This window comes from Psammomys obesus, unplaced genomic scaffold, assembly GCF_907164565.1.
Source record: "Psammomys obesus unplaced genomic scaffold, mPsaObe1.curated_primary_1811, whole genome shotgun sequence".
Lineage (NCBI taxonomy): Eukaryota > Metazoa > Chordata > Mammalia > Rodentia > Muridae > Psammomys > Psammomys obesus.
The window spans coordinates 1,886,064-1,903,287 of NW_026596088.1; the positions used below are offsets into that span (position 1 = coordinate 1,886,064).

Genomic DNA, 17,224 nt, shown 5'->3' on the forward strand with positions numbered 1-17,224 from the left:
GGATGGAGCCTTCTCTGCGTCTATGCCGGTGGCACAGCCTGTGGTGCCGTGCCTACAGACTTGTGCTACGTATAACTACACTGAATACTACAGGCAGCTGTGACACTATGTTAAGTTTTTGTTTATCTTAACTATATCTAAACACGGAGAAGCTACAGTAAACCTACTGGACAATAAGAATTTTTCAGGTCTAGTGTAATTTTAAAAGACCACCAGGGTACATATGATCCGTCCATGACAGAACTGTCGAGCATTCCATATATGAGTACTTCTGTGTCACTTGGTTATTAGACAAATAACTGAAAGTTGGTTGGGAATTTGGACTTGTGTAGAATTTTACTGTTTGTGTAGGAGAGGGTTGTTTCCAGTTCCTTTTTAAGTTTCTGCTGGTAGAATTTGGCCCTAACATGAGAATAAAATTTGAATTGTTAGTAAAACAAAGCTTCATAAGTGATCCTCTGAATTATTTTTCAAAAGTGTTGCTTGAGGTATCCTTCCGTATAAGGTTCAGCACCTCACCGTTGAATCTCATTAATCCTCTTTGAAGCTCATTAATTCTATGATGCTCAGAATTTACTCTTTCCTGTCAGTTGATCCAGTCTCCTGTGACAACCCCCCTTGGGCTGATCATGTTGAAGACAACGTCGGAAGAGCTGGCTTGTCCCCGGGAGGACCTCAGTGTGGCTCGGAAGGAGGAGCTACGGAAGCTGCTGCTGGACCAGGTGCACACGGTACTTGGGCTCCTGACAGGTGAGTGAGTGCTCTGCTGGTGCCTGGAGACAGGTGTGCCGCACACGTGCAGAGCAGCACGTGTCTGAGGTCTCTTGGCTGTTACTGAGTATAAATGTGGGAAGAACTCAGTGCTGTCTCCTTGCACTCAGTTCCACAGTCTAGCACATGGGAAGACCTCAGAGGAGATTTCTGACTTTTCTTAGAATCTTTTCTTAATTGGTCCTTACTATGTGATTAGTGAGATACATATATAGGCCAGGTCGTAGGAATGTGATTCACATGCTGGTAGTGTAATTTAAATAGGTAGGTGGCAAGCTCTTTATTTAAAATAGTTTGACTTTAAGATTAGGAGAAGTAGGAGTAGCAAGATGAAAAAAGTTTCCTCTGTAGAGAAGTGAGCAAAGTGTGTGGTGTTGCCCCTGTGCTCTAGGTTTTAGTTGTATGTGGCATCTCATCCCAGCTGTCTGATCAGAGTTCATGACTGTGCAAGGGGAAAGAAGAGATGACGCCTCAGACACAGGCAGGAAGGTGGCAAGAACATCCCCAAAGACTGGGATGCCTTGCTGGTGGGGTTCACATGATGGGTTTGTGGACTGCTGGCTACTAGGTCCTTGAGGTGCCTGGAAGTCATTGCTGCTTGAATCTGTAGGGGAAGACACTATTCCATCTTGTGCCTTTTCTGTTTGGATGTTCAGGAGCTTTTCTTCCTTTATTTGTTTGTTTTAGTGGCTGGCATCTGGTGGGCACTTTAAAATGATTGAATGAATGGTTGCTGGCAGTGAAGTTGCTGTGTGCTCCTCCTTTCCCATCTTTCCCTGAATCCCAGATGGAAGGAAACTCAAGCCTCGGAGTATCTATTCATTCACAGCACACTTACTGATGTCACCTGGGCATTAAGTTTACAGTCAGGGACTTTGTCTTGTGCGCCTATCCTGCTTTCTATGCCTGCAAACACATAAAACATTTTGAGAACAGATCTAAGACACATGCACATGCCTACTTTAAAGTGTGGCAGTTTTGGGCCTTAAGTATTTTTGAAAGTCTTGCAGCCATTGCCCTTAATTCCAGAATATTTTTTGTTACCTCAGAAGGCAACCCTAAGTGGTCACTATCTTCCAGTCCCTGGCAGCCTGTAATTACTTTTTTTCTGTAGGGATTTGTCTGTTTTGACCCTTTCATAAAGTGTTATTATCATATCATATCATATCATATATCATATCATGACCTTTTATTTGTGGCTTTATTCGCTTAACAGGTTCTCTAGGTTTATCCATGTTATAACAATAAATATTTGGAGGAAACAGTTCTTTATTTGCTTTCAGATAGTCTTGCTACGTAGCTTTCTCTGGCATGGAATTCACTGTGTAGATTAGGCTGGCTTCAACTCAAAGAGATCTACCTGCCTTTGCCTCCCAAGTGCTAGGATAAAGTATGTGTCACCACACCTGGCCTAAGGGAGTATTTCTATGAGCTTCTGTGGTAATGTTGAGTGCCAGGCTCTGGCAGGATGCACAAAGGGTCAAAATAAGTCCTGTCCTCGCTGGGAATTTTTCACCCTAGTGGAAGAGACAAGTAAACAGTTAAAAAACAAAATTTTGGGAGTTGTAATAGATGAAACACGTGGAGGTAAAAGCAAACCGTTGGACAGAGTACCTGGGACATGTGACAGCCGAGTGGAAATGGGAGGCCCAGACAGGTAACAGTCAGTGCAGACTGCTGAGGAAGGCTGAGATTTAGAAGAGGAGAGCAGAGTGGAGGTGTGGAAGGAGGATGGGTATGTGTTGAAGACACAGGGCCAGTATTGCTGAAGATTGGATCAGTACAGCCGGGAAGCGGGGTGTACAGAGGCCAGGTGCTGAGATTTGTGGGCTGTGCTGCCTACCCAGTTAGGAAGGTATCAGAATCATTGTAGGGGTAAAGAGCTGAGTTTGGGGTCTGCAAGTGGTGTGACCCAGGAAGCATTTGCCTATACTGATCTGTGATTGGATTCTACATCCCTATCATGTAACAGTGGCGCTCAGGATGAGTCAAATGAGGTTTGGGCTGGGAGACATTTGGTTGAAGCCACAACAGTGGACAGTTTCTCCAGTAGAGAGAGTGAAATAGGAGAAAAGAGGGTCAGTGGCGGGGTGTTAAAGTTATTTTTATAAAACTATGTTTGTTTCTCAGTTTCTCTCTTAACCTGGCTATCACACAAATAATTGAGACTCTGTTATATTTGTTTAATAATAATGAGTATCACAACACATTAACTGAGCAGTTATTATTCTTAACTCTTGAAACTAATTTGCCTTTCTCATAATGTACATCCCAGAGATACTTGCATTTTGTAGCTTTTCATGTTCCAGGTGTCTCTTCTGGTGTCTCCTGGACCTCTTCCGAGGTTCAATCCCCTCTTTCCTCTTCTAATTCCTCCTCCCCCTGGCTGCCAGAAGTCCAGCCCTAGTCTCTCCCCTCCTTACCAGTTGGTTGTGAGGTCCTTTATTGGCATACCAGGGGACAGTTGGGGAGCAGTGTTTACACAACTTTGAGACAAGATTTTCAGAACAAGGATTGCAACCATATATTGGGTGGGGGGTTTGCAGAAATCAGCATTTGAATTACATAATAACCTTATGCCTATAGAGGGAAGTAGAGGATCTAAATGGTAGAAGGGCAGAGGGTGGCGGAAATGATGGAAGACAGAGGCTCAGAACCAGAGGAAAGCTAAAAAGAATGATACCACACGTCACAGAAGGGTTTGGGCAGTGTCCTAGAACACTGGAACGTCCAAGGAAGGTAAGTGTGGAAGAGACCCTCAGTAGATGTAGTGGTCATGGGGCTTTGACAGAGAGCCAGGCCGGAGAAACAGCTGGGAGAAGCTGTTTGTGAGAGATGCAGGTGAAGCAGTAGAGACCCGGCAGTGGGACAGGACTCTGTGAAATATAACTGGGCATGTGGTTTGGTAGTTAAATGCACTTAGTGCACGAACGAGAGGAGGAGAGCTCAGATCCCCAGAACCCACACAAGTGCTGGCTGGCTTTCAGCCTCGGCAACCAGAGCAAGGTTGCTGGTTAGTGATACTAGGAAAGCGGCCCTACCCCGAAAGAGTAAGGTGGAAGAGCCAGCAAGGAAGAGTGTCATCATCAGTCAACCTAGGGCCTTCCCAGGCACATGGCCACATGTGCACACGTGAACCTGCACACTGTACACAGAAATGCATGAGAAGAGTTAGGTGGAAATGGGTTAGAGAGGCACAGCCATTAGCTGCAAGCAGACATACAGAGAGAAAGGGATGTGTGTTACTGACTTTGATCAGTGGAGTGGGTGTTTTGATTTTTATATGTTGAACTTAATGTCTCTCAAATTGTTTCTTCTTTCTTGTAGGTATCTTGGAAACTGTCTGGGACAAACACAGTGTTACCGCTGCCACCCCACCGCCATCTCCGACCTCAGGAGACAGTGGTATGGTCTGCTTTCCCCCTGGGTATTCCTGGCTAAATGCAGTTAGGGTGTCAGCTGGGAGTAGCAATGGCTAATCCACCTAGCACACAGACGTTTCTTCTTCCTAATCTGTTCCAGCTCTCTGCGCCTGTTTTCTAAGGAGCTGGCTCTCTACTGTTTTCTTCTGAGTACTTGTACTTTCTAATACAGTATTTTGAACAGCATATTTTTCTTCTTGTCCATCGTGAAGACAGTACCTTTGGTCTTGTACCATTCACCTCTGTTGTGCCAATTTATTATTAAAACATTTTGTACTTATTTATGTTGTGTACAGCACCTGTGTGGGCCAAGGGGCGATTTTTAGAAGCTGGGGATCAAGTTCAGGTTGTCAGGCTTGGAGCAAGCAGCTGCTGAGCCATTTCCCTTGCCTCTGCCTGTTTATAAGTGCTGCCCTTCTGCTTTGTGACATTTTCGTTTTTCTCAGGCTCCTTTTGCTTGTTTTGAGTTTGTTATAAGCTGGGGCGTGTTCTACAGAGCTGCAGAAGGTGGCAGCAACCTGAAGGAGACGACACTGGGAGGGAAAGCTGTTTTTCCTGATGACTGGGACAAAGGTCATATTGCTAGGGCAAGCTGGGGACCAGTACGCAGTAGTTAGTGTTGAGTTTGCATTGTTCATATAAGTAATTGGAGATGTCAGAATAATTCAATAAAGTCTCTAAACGGTGGGTAAGTGCTTCTGCTCACACCAGAAGGTGACCACACACACTTTCCACGTGGAGCACAGCCTGGAGCTAGCCACATAAAAGCTGATGGGATAATAAGAGATATTTTTGCATGAGGAAGTGGGTGTTGAAATCAAACTTCTACGCCCCAGCTGTTCATTCAGCTTGTTGACATGGGACTTTGGATTCTTGGAGACACCTTAAAAGAACTGAGACCACACCATGGGTTTGGGTTTAGGGCTGATCAAAGAACACCACTTTTCAGTCTGCTTATCATAACTCAGATTAGAAACCATTGATCATTTTTATGCTATTTAGACATAGGATTCCAGAACAGACATCAACTCTGCAGTAATATGTGAATTTTGTGCTTAGTGGTTGCCTTTAGGTAGGTATTTCCAGTGGCTCAGCAGATAACATATTTTGTAGTATTTGAATGATTAAGAAGACATTTTGCGGATATTAAGAGAACTGAGGTTTTGTAGCAGTACTTAAAAAGCGTAAGCCATCACTACGGTAATGAACTTATATTGTGCAGTCCATAGCACTTAAGTCACCTGTGTACATGTGTGGTCTTCTTCACTGGTACACGTGTACCCTGCTGTACATGTGGAGGTCCAGGACAACTTTTCAAGAGTCAGTTTTTACCTTCCACCTTGCTCAGACAGGTCTCTTGTTTCTGTGGCTGTACAGCATATTCCAGGCTAGCTGCCCCTGAGCTGCTAGGTGATTCTCCTGTCTCTGACTCCAATCTTGCCATAGGATTGCAGAAATTACAGAGGTGGAACTACATTGGGCTTTCTACATGGTCTCTGAGGTTATTCTTAGGTTGCTGGGATGACATGACAAATGCTTTTACCCACTGAGCCATTTCCCTGACCTTTATCTTTTTTGGAGAGTGTGTATGTGTGTGTGTGTGTGTGTGTGTGTGTGTGTGTGTGTGTGTGTGTGTGCGCGCGCTATAACCTCTCCCTCTCTCTCCCTGCCCCCATCCCCTCTTCCTTCACCTCTGACTCTATCTCATCAGCCAGAGGACACTTTGATTGTGTCTTTCTATCATGTGGATTCTGGGTATTGAATTGAAGATTGTCAGGCTTGGCAGGAGGACGTTGACTTTCTGAACCATTGCATCTCTACTTCATCTTTGTGTGTGTGTGTTTCCCAAAACAGACAGACATTTAAATGTATATAATAAATGGCCTCTTTGTGAAAACTGGTTGATATCCATACATTTTTCTGTGTAAATAATACGGTAATGTACTCTGCACCTTTTATTCAACACTGGTGTTTTTGCTGTCTCTCTTGCTGCCTGACCTCTGCCTTTAGATACAAAACTCTGCTTGCTTGCTGCACGAGGCAAATATTCTCAATATCTTGTATGTCTTCTGCCTTCACTGAAGAGCCAAGAATTGCCTCCAGCTGCCCCATACATGAGCCTTTATCTGCCCCCTTAGGTCTGTGTGAGGGTTGCTTTGAAATATGCCAGGAAGCAAACAGTCAGTTGACAGAACTGTGTGGCAGAGCTGTGTGAGCATCCCTGTAGCTTCTCTTGCCCGTGTGACATTTGCCAACAGTCCTATTTTTCTTTGTTGCTTGTTAGATTGCATTTTCTGATGACTGAGCTTGACACATCTTCATAAGCCAGTTGACCTCTTACATTTCTTTAGAAAATCATTTCTTCATACTCACCACCTATTTGTGGATCCTACTAGCAGTGGGCAACAGTTCTTTTTCATGCTTGAATTTTAGTTCTTTTTTGTGTTAGGAATTGTGGTTGTCTTATAGTCCACCAACTTCCTGGTTATACCTTTTTGTTGATCAGATATGTCAATAAGATGTGATATGTTAAACTTATTATTTTTTGTCAAGGTTTTTGTGATTTGATTGTTTTTATAAATATTTCCTTTTTCATTGTAGTCAGATTCTCATGTTTTGTTTTGTTTTTCTTAGGAAGCTTTGTTTTTCGTTTAAACCTGTAACTTACTTGGGCTCTAATTTTATATTTTGGTGTTTTGTATTGTCTGTAGTTGATATTAAATATAGAGAATATTGGTTTTAGGTTTTGCTTTTATGGTGACTAACGTGTTTTGGGAAAAGGAGGGTTTGTTGTAGTGTTTTCAAGATGTTTGGTTTGGGCTGTCGTAAAAGCATGTTTTGAATTTCCAGGTGATTTACTGAGTAACCTGTTGCAGAGTCCTAGTTCAGCCAAACTGCTACACCAGCCCATCCCCATCCTGGACGTGGAGAGTGAGTATGTCTGTTCCCTGGCCTTGGAGTGCCTGGCCCACCTCTTCAGTTGGATTCCTCTGTCTGCCAGCATCACCCCATCCCTCCTCACCACTATCTTCCACTTTGCTCGATTTGGCTGTGATACCCGGGCCAGAAAGATGGCGTCAGTGAATGGCAGCAGCCAGAACTGTGTTTTGGGTCAGGAGCGTGGCCGACTTGGGGTCTTGGCCATGTCCTGCATCAATGAACTCATGTCCAAGAACTGTGTGCCTATGGAATTTGAGGAGTACTTATTGCGAATGTTCCAACAAACCTTCTACCTCCTGCAAAAAATCACCAAGGATAACAATGCCCACACGGTGAAGAGCAGGCTAGAGGAGCTCGATGAGAGGTAATGAGAACAGGCGGGATTCGTGTCCAAGAGAGGGCCTGGCTGCTTGTCACACCATGTCATGTGGTGTCTGTAACCCCTTTTGGTTTCAGAATATGGGCCTACTGATAAAGATAGAAAGGTAGGTGTTCCAGAATGTTCATCCTGAGCTAGAAGGGCTTGGGTGGTTAAGGGAAGTGGACCGAGTGGAAAGTGCTGGTGTATTGTGTAGGCCTGTTGTCTCTCCCCCGTCCATCCACCTCCTGTCCTTCTGTCCACGCTCTGTCCCTCTTCCTCACTGTCTGCCTGCAGGCCTCATGTGTGCAGGAAGTGAGAGTGTGGATCTTTCCTAGGCAAGAACAGAAGCGGTCTGCAGAGGTACAGGGTTATAGCACCCTTCTCACCTGGTACTGCTTGTTGGTTGTCACTGTTGGATTTCTGAGTGGATGCCTTGCCGAGTATAGGAATGCTGTTAGTATTTTGAGTTTCACATAAATAATAGCTATTGATTCGAGATTGGAGATATATTCGGTTAGGTATGGTTTAGTAGCATATACTTGCATTGCTTGGTTACTGCCCTCTTGACCTAAAATTCCCCAGGCCCATTTTTCTTGAGTACAAAAGATGGCCTCGGTGAAGTAGTCTTGAGTCAAGGTTTCTTTATTACCTTTGCGGGTGATATTATCTGTTTATTTTACGTCTTTCTGCCCCTTTCCTTCACCACCAGTGGTGCTCGGTGGGACCCAGGACCTTGTTCCTACCAGGCAAGTCATTCTGCCACTGGCCACAGCCTCAGCCCGGCGTCTTCTTTGCTAAACGTAGTGCTGCTGCTATCTATATAAAGATGACGGGCAACTGGCAGCTTGTGTTGTAACAATCATGTGGGCTGCTGAAGCTTCAAAGTAGATTACACTAGTAAATAGTGTATTACATTGGTGAATACTTACAGTCTTCCTGATGCAACCTGATTATTTTTAAGTGATAAGAAAGCTTAGCTCTTTGCTTTGTTTAGAGTAAGTGTGGTAGGCTGTAAAGTCAGCTGCCCCAAGTTAAAGATAGTTAAACTGCTCTTTTAAAGTAGGGAGTTTTAAGTTTTTCTGGTTAAAGATTGAGTGGAAGGTTGGTTTGGTTTGATTCATTGTAAGTAAGCTTTGTGTGACATTTGATTTTTATACTCACAAAAGTACTCATAATGCAATAGGATCTTAATACAATGTTTGTCTGTTACATTGTTTATTTTTTGGATGGGCGGGGGATCATGCCATGTGTTCTATGCCTAGAAGACTGAATTGGTAGCATTGGCTTTCTCTTTGACTATGACAGTCCTTGGGATTAAACTTGGATTGTGTCATGTTTGGCAGTAAGTGCCTTTACCTGAGCCATCTCTCTATACCCTAGTAGGATTTCCCTCTCATTATTTAGTAGTACTTCCTGTATGAATTTAAATGCCTCACAATTCACACAATTTCATATCCTTTCTAGCATTGATATAGAAAGGCCTGATTGTCTTCAGATGTTAATAAAAATGTATATAATTGCTTATGTCAGCTGTGTTGTTTTGACTTGTCCTGGATCAAAAGTGAAAGCTGAGCGGTCCCTGGAAGCAAAAAGGTGACAGAAACAAGTGTGTGCTTGCTTCCTAGCTCCTGGCCCTTAACTAATTGTGTACCATGTAGTTTGCGGTCAGTTGTTTAGGAGCTGCTTAACCAGGTCCTTGGCTTCTCTCTTCCTCCACTGCCCTTTTCTAACTCTTTATTGTGCATTAGCACCTGGACTAGGAAGGTGGGCAAGGGGAAAAGTGAGGTGCAAGCACATCCCTACTAGTGTCAGTGGAGCAGTAGCCATGTTCTTGTTTGGGTTCTGCCCCCTCCTTTCTTTTTGGACAAGATCTTGGTGCCCCTGGTTGGCCAGGAATATGCTGTGTACCTTAGCCTGGCCTTGAACTTGTGGCATTTCTTCTACCCCGGCTTTATTGGGTCCCAAAGATTGACAGCATGAGTCCTATACCTAGCTTGCATTTTAAAATTTGGGTTTAAGATTAAAGTAAAGGTGATTGCTGGGTACTTTTCTTTTATGGGTAACTAGTGTATCTTCCTTAAGATCGGTAAGCTGTCTGGCTGGTTGTTGCCTCTGAAGACCCATGTAAAAAACATGGAGCAGTACATACGCTGAGTAAGAAATGAGTGCTTGCTCTCCCCAGGGAGTCCCCAGAGGTGGCAGAGAGAAGGTGCTTTGTACTTTGCTTTTCCAAAACAATCAGTTTTAGTCCTGTGCCTGTGGCTTACATTTTTACTCCTAGCACTGGGGAGGCAGAGAGAGGAGAGTCAGGCAGGAGGATCACTGCAAGTTTGAGGCCAGCCTGGTCTACAAATTAAGTTCCAGTCCACCTAGAGCTGTATCACAGGACTCTGTCTCTAAAAACAAAAGCACAAAAACTCCAGCTAGTTGGTCTTACTGTGTGAGCCAGCCATCTAGAGTCTGGGCAGGCAGGTTGGCTTCACTAAAGGAGCAGGTCCCAGGAACAGCAGGAGACATTGGATTTTTGGGCCATTTTGGTTCTTCTGAAGGGTGATTATCTTTTTCCTTTTTGTTATTTTACCATCTCTGCCTTTTGCAGTTAATGATTTCAGAATTGCTTTTAGACATTACTTAATATTCAGCCATGGCCTAGTATGTCTAGCTATTTTTGTTGGTCTCTGAAATGGGATTTATGAAGGCGTGTCTATCTCACTTTCTAATCACTTTTTGGTACTGAGGGGTTCAGAGTGCCAGTTTCTGAAATGTGAAAATAATAATGTACTGTGTGTTTAAAAACAGAAACCCCTTACCCTTGTAACCGTGACCGACTCACTTGGGCTGTGAAGTGGCTTGGGGATTACGGGTGAACTGAGGAGCAACTCCACAGTGCACAGGAAGGACACTGCACTGGAAGGGAATGATAGCATGCTCTGCCAGGAGGTGGCTGAGGCATCTTGGTGGGTCACCTCCCCTATAAAATGGAAGCATTAGACTAAATTGCCTGCTGAGGCTCATCTAGCCCTTGCAGCCTCCCTCGTATCTGAAAGTCGCTTTTAGAGTCAAGTAGATGTGCAGTCCTCATTAGTGCTGGTGTCAGAGGGGAGGGCAGAAATTGATTAGATTGTGAGCTATATTTATACTTGCCCAGATGCCATCCCACCTGCATGGACTTGATCTTCTGACTCTGTCCAGTGCATTTCAAATTAATATCAGCCTCCAAGCAGACCTGGCCTTTCTAGATTTAAAGATTTGAAGATCACTGTCATCTCCCCAGCACCCGCTAGCAGCAACTCCTTTCCTTTAATTGGGTCCTAACACTAGAGTTAGAACATAGGTGAGCTTGAGTTTGTAACAGGCGGGGTCCAGGTAGTGGCTGAGGATTAAAGCTGCTTTTCTGCTGTGTTTCAGGTGATAATGGAAAGAAGGGTTGCCTGTCTCGTAGGTAATTGTTGCAGGCCTTTGTGTTTTTTGACTGGAAATGTCTGTTTGTATAGTTCTGTACTGAGAAAGAGTTTGATTGAATTTAAGTTTTCTTCTAAAAAGGTGGCTATAGGCTATATTTCTTATGTCGTCCTTTGTCTTTGTAGCTACATTGAGAAGTTTACTGACTTTCTGAGGCTCTTTGTGAGTGTTCACCTAAGAAGAATCGAGTCCTACTCCCAGTTCCCTGTGGTGGAGTTCCTGACCCTTCTGTTCAAGTACACATTTCATCAGGTAAAGCACCCAGACTGGCCTTCCTTTCTTAAACAGAGGGCTTCCTAACTGTCCCCAGCATTTACAGTAGTCTTTACTATAGGAAGATGGATACATTTAGTCTTTGTAGGAACCCTAGCTGTAGTTCTTGCTATACCTGTATATAATCTGTATTTTATAGATAAAGAGACGAGAGCAAGGAACTCAGGGACATGCAGTTCTGTGTGGAGCCAGGATTGGATTCTCCAGTCCCATCTCATTGTCCTAGACAAGCAGGGTAGAGGAAAAGTCTGAGGTTAGGGCCTTTAAAATATTTTTGTTTTTTGAGATTGTAATATAATTACATCATTTCCCACTTCCTTTTCCTTCCTCTAAACCCTCCCATTTACCCTTCCTTATTCTCTTTCAAATTCTGGGCTCCCTTCCCCCCCATTAATTGTAGTGGTGGTGATGTCTGTGTGTGTATTTCTAAATGCATAAAGGACTTTTACACAGCTGGTAGTAGAGTCCTCCAGAAGACTAAACAGCAAAGTGCTCGAGAGTTAAGTTTGGGTGATATCCAATTTCGTCCCCACTCAACAAAGGGTCTTTGAGTCCCTTCTGGATTTTATGAGCTAGAGAGTAAGTTTTACATAGCCCACAATGGCCTTGTACTTGTGGTAACCCTCCTGCCTCAGCCGCAGAGGACTGTGATGACAGTTATGTGTTAGCCCATGTGGCAAATGTTTGTCTTTACTGAATTTGCATCCTAGTTACCCACTACTGTATAAACGCAAGCAGAGGGCACTAAAAAGCATTGTTCAGGTGTCATTTTACATGGAGTCCCCTCACTGTACTTGAAGAGCTCCGTGAATTGAGAGTTGTGTGGCCATCGCTGCAGTCTGATTTCAATACGGATAAATTCTCCTTTTGCCTGTTTGTGTGTGTTTTTAAAATAGACATTTTATTGAAGTACAACATACGTCTTAGTTACTGTCCTATTGCTGTGAGGAGAAACCGTGACCAAGACAGCTTTTAAAAGAAAGCATTTAATTGGGGTTACAGTTTAAGGGGGTTAGTCCATGATTTTTCTAACAGGAAACGTGGTAGGTGGTTAGGCAAGGCACTGGAGAAGTAGCTGAGAGCTCACATCTGATTCACAAGTTGTAGGCAGAGAGAGAGAGAGAGAGAGCTGGCTCTTGTGTGGTCATTTGAAACCCCGAAGCCCACCCTCAGCGTCACACCTTCTCCAGCAAAGCCATACCACCCAACTTTTCCTAAACAGTGCACAAACTAGGAAACAAATATTCAAAGATCTGAGCCTGTAGGAGCATTCTCATTTAAAGCACCACCGCATGCATGCAAAAAAAGCACATCAGCCGCACATGTACAGTTTGATGAGTTTTCCCCAAATGAACAGTGTTAGAGCTACCGCCCTAGTTAAGAAATACAATGTACTAGCCACAAGAAATTTCTGTCTATGTGCTGTTTTCCCGCCCTCCTTCTCCCTAGAAATAACTCCAGGCTTGGTCTTAACACCAAATGCTAATTTTGCCTGTTCTAGAGTTTCTCTAAAGGAAAGCATACAATGTGTATTTATTTGGTCTGGCTTTTTTGCTTGACATTGTGTTTGAGGTCTGTTGTGTACAATGGTTTGTTCATATTCATTGTATTCTAGTAAATGGAAGTCCATTCTGTTGCTATGGCCCTTTTTTGGTTTTTGAGGAACCACAGTTCATAGATCAGTCTTTTTTTGTTTGTTTGTTTGTTTGTTTGTTTGTTTTTTGTAGCCTAGGCTGGCATTGAACTTGTTCTGGAGCTAAGAATGTCCATGAGCTGTTGACCCACTGTCCCACCTTCCGGCTGATATTACTGTTGCATACTGCCATCCCCATCCTTTGTTTATTCTGAGACAGGGTTTTCTGCATAGCTCAGAATGGCCTTGAGCTTGTGGTAAGCCTCCTTCCTCAGCCTCTCTGTGACTGATTGCGGTTCGCTAGCCTGTATGGCATAATCCTGAAGATACTTCTGGATGAAATCAGGTAGCTCTTTCTACTTTCTGTTAGTATATCCCTGGGAAAGCACTGGGTGAAGGCACCTGATGTATAAAGTTGATTTTTTTTTTTTTTTTTTTTAAAGAAAAATAGTTTTCCAGTTTAATGGAGCTAGAAGATGCTAGTCTGGGGATGCTATAATGTGTATGAAAAGCAAATGTTTGATCTGAAAGCCAGTCTTTCTGAAAGAGTCAGGGTGTCTAAAAACTGGAATACCTAGAGGTAGCAGTGAGGTGAACCATTCCTGGGAGCAGAGCGTGGACTAGGAGGTCATAGACGAGGACTCAAGCTGAAAAAGTGTCAGGGTAGAGGGGCCAGTTTGTGCAGAGCAAGAAGAAAAACAGGCAGAGTTCCTTAGACCAATGAGAAGAGGATAGAAGAGCCAGTGAAGAAATTGTAGGCAGTGAGAATGGAGGAAAAAACAACAAAATAAAAACCAGCTGCTGTGATGGGAAAGTTTCAAGGCAGAGTCAGACATGTTTTCAGACTGCCAAAGAGCACTTGAGAGTGCTCAGCTAGACCCAGTTAACTGGAACAGAGAAGGGGTAAAGAGCCCATGCGGAGGCCAGAAAGTAGGACTTATGTGGGAAAAGGAGCAGAATGTTTGAAAACTCACTTGGACTCAGTTCTGTGTGTACGTTCTGGTTATTTCTGTTCAGTGTGTGCCTTGGCACAACTCCTTTTTATTTCTGTGGCTTTCATTTTCCTTACCTGAGAAGATGGACTCCAATGGGGTAGTTCAGGGCCGTCCCCAGTGTGTGTCTCCTGGTAGACGTGTAGGTGATCGTTTCATATTTTTATGAGCCGTTTACAACTGGGAAAAGAGTCAGACATGGTCCAGACCAGACAACCCCCTTCCCTCTCTGTGCTTGGAGATTGTTGCCAGTCATCTTGCTTCTCTTCTTCAGGCCTCTTATAAACGAACATTCCTTCTAGATGCAAGCCGACCAACTCTGGGAGAGTGAGCTTGAGGCTTGCTCTATACTCAGTACCAAGCTGAGGGACTGCAGATGCTCTTCAGATGCTCTGTGCTGGCTCACTGTAGGAAAGGCAGAACAGTAACTTTGCCTGGGGAGATGTGTATTCACCCCAGAGAGGGCCTAACAACAGACCAAGTTATGATTTCACCAAAGTCAGTTTGGTGAACTTACAGATTTATTGGGCTTGATTACAGGTTTATGGACAAGAGATTATTTACAGGAACATAGTGAAAACAACTACATCACTGTAAACTCCCACCCCATCATGGATAATGACCTCATGGCAACTGCACCATTGGGTCTCTTTTCAGTTAGCATTTTACTTTCTGTATACTCTAGCATGTCCCAAGATCCTTAGCAATTATGGAGGGAAGAGGGGAGTAATGACTAGACTCCCAGGTGAGGGTCCTGTGATCTTTTCCCCTCCCAACTGCTTAGGAATGTCCATAGCTCCATTGCTATATGGACTTGGCTGTCACTTTATTGTTCTGCTCATTTGTAGCCATGGCTACCGTTCTAGTTAGCTTTCAGCTGTTGTCATAAAAACCATGACTATAACATGGAGAGGAAAGAGTTTATTTGGCTTCTGGGTTATAGTTTTATTGAAGGAAGCCAAGGCAGGAACTCGAAAGCAGAAACCATAGAGGAATACAGCTTGCTCAGCGACCTTTCTCATACAGTCCTGTGTGACCACCCCTATGGATGGCATTGTTCACAGTCTTTCTACATCAATTACCAATTAAGAGAATGCCTCACAGACATGGCTGCAGGGCAGTTTGGTCTGGGCAATTCTTCATTTGAGGTGCCCTCTTTCCCAGGTGACTAGGTTTGTGTCAGGTTGACTGCTGCAGCCAACTATAACATCTTCTAGGCTGTGCTGTCCAGTTAGTGGTTTTTGTTTTTTGTCAGTTTGACACTAGCTGGAGTCATCTGCGAGGAAGGAAGCTCAATTGAGGAAAAAAAGCCTCCATAAACTCAAGCCTGTAGTAAGCAAGCCTCTGGGGCATTTTCTTGATTAGTGATTGATACTGTAGGCCAGCCTATTGTGGGTACTACCTGGTTAGGTTCTCCTGGGTTGTATAAGAAAATAACTGAGCAAGCCACTAAGCAACCTTCCTCCATGGCCTCTGTTTCAGTCAGTTCCTACCTCCAGATTTCTGTCCTGACTTCAATGATGGAGGAGGGTGACCTGAGAATTGTATGCTGAAATAAACCTTTCCCTCTCCCAAGTTGTTTTGTCACAGTATTTTATTGCAGCAATAGAAACCCTAACTGTGGCACAGGCCAAGTTAATTTCTATTCCAGATTGGCATCAGGTCATGACAGGAAGAAAAGAATGCCATCTAATAATACATGATGTCCTCAAGGCCAGGGTAGAGTGCAGTTTTGGAGGTATGTAAGAAAAGGAAAAAAAAAAAAAAAAAAAAAAAGGAAGGAATCCTTAGCGTTTCCAGTTGCATGTTCACAGTGTGCTCTTACATTGCTATAGCCTCCTATTTGGGAAGTGGGAAAGGTTTCTTCTTGCTTAGACCATATCTTGGCATATACTTAGTAGTTTTGTCTTTGTTGAGACTCACAGACGTTTAGGTATCAAACAACATTTTGAAAGGACAAAGGCTGGTGTTAGAGTCTCTCTTCAGCTGCTTCTCTTTTTCTGTCCCCTTCCTACTGTCTCTAATCTGGGCTCTGCTGCAGTCCAGACACTTGCCTCCATTGTGACTCCTTGGCTTGGCTCCTGTGCCTCTTGGGGTAACTCTGTAAGCCTGAGGTTTCTGTCTTATCTCACTGTGTTCTTACCAGATCCCTCATGATCTTGTTTGTTTCCTTTCGTCCCTCCCCCAAAGCAATGCCTGGGGTGGCACAGCTATGGACGGGAAGCTGAAGTTCTCATTCTATCCGTTTGCCGTCCTGTCATCTTGGGCAGGCAGCTTCACTTTTGAGCCTTGGTTTTTTAAACTGTAAAATATGAAGAAACAGATGTTCACCTTCCAAGGCTGCTATAAAGATCAGTGCAAATGAAGAATCACCACTCTAAGCCATTTGGAAGGCACCACTGATGTGCGATCAGTCAGCCCTACAATCAAAAAGTAAATCTGAACACAGTTACTTTTAATAAATGGATCAGAGCGGGTTCTGAAAATCTGATTGCTTATAAAAGTCAGTTTAGCCTGTCCTCTTTGTTACCATGGCTGATGTCACAGGCCAGCAGATGCAGGAGTAATGCGGTGGTGCTTCCAGCTGTGCAGGGGGAGAAGGGCTCCTGCTTCTAGCCTTAGCCGTGATCTGCATATTTATGAGTGCAATATATATGTAGGTGCAAAGCTACAAGGTTTGTTTTGTAGAAGCATTTCTGTGTGCATATGATCAGTCTTTTTTTTGGAAAGGACCAGTGGGTATTTTCAACCTAAGACAGTGAGGTAACTTACTTGCAGGAAGCTCGGCAGCCGGTGCTGTGGCAAGACTGCAGGTGCTGTGTGGCAGCTTCAGGGGTGATCTGCCCACTCTCCCTTACTTCATGGTTTGCTACTCAGTTTACCTGCTCTCTGGGCTTGCTTCGTGGCGCAGACACTCCTAGGTGGCGTTAGGGTGTTCCTTTAGTTTTCTTTGAGTTGTGAGGTTGCAGTCTACATGGTTCTTAGTGTCTTGTTTCTCTGTGGTCCTAGGGCTGAGTCATAAATAGGTTGGGTAAGTGCTCTGCCGAGCTACCTCCCTAGTGGCTTGTTTTAATTATTTTATGTTATTTATTATTTTTTTTGAAAAGAAAGATCTCACTCTGAGGCTGTGCTGACCTTGAAATCTTGGTAATCCTCTTGCCTCAGGCTCAAATGGTGGGATTCCAGGAAAGAGAAAACTTATCTATAGCGTCCCAGTAGATTTTTTTAATGATAATTTTCCTGCTTGAGATTTTGGCTTGGTTACCTACTCCGTCTTTCTTTCTTTCTTTCTTTCTTTCTTTCTTTCTTTCTTTCTTTCTTTCTTTCTTTCTTTCTTTCTTTCTTTCTTTCTTTCTTTCTCTCTCTATCC

At 43.8% G+C, this 17,224-nt stretch overlaps 1 protein-coding gene across 2 annotated transcripts in view; it reads left to right on the forward strand.

Moving 5' to 3' along the window:
* Positions 1-17,224, forward strand: part of Xpo6 (exportin 6) — a 95,773-nt gene that overhangs the window by 36,097 nt on the left and 42,452 nt on the right. For both annotated transcript variants that reach the window (XM_055627399.1, XM_055627400.1), the window contains exons 5-8: positions 591-750; positions 4,099-4,176; positions 7,044-7,497; positions 11,082-11,208. In XM_055627399.1, the coding sequence (XP_055483374.1) occupies positions 591-750; positions 4,099-4,176; positions 7,044-7,497; positions 11,082-11,208 (819 nt within the window). The remainder of the gene's footprint in view (positions 1-590; positions 751-4,098; positions 4,177-7,043; positions 7,498-11,081; positions 11,209-17,224) is intronic.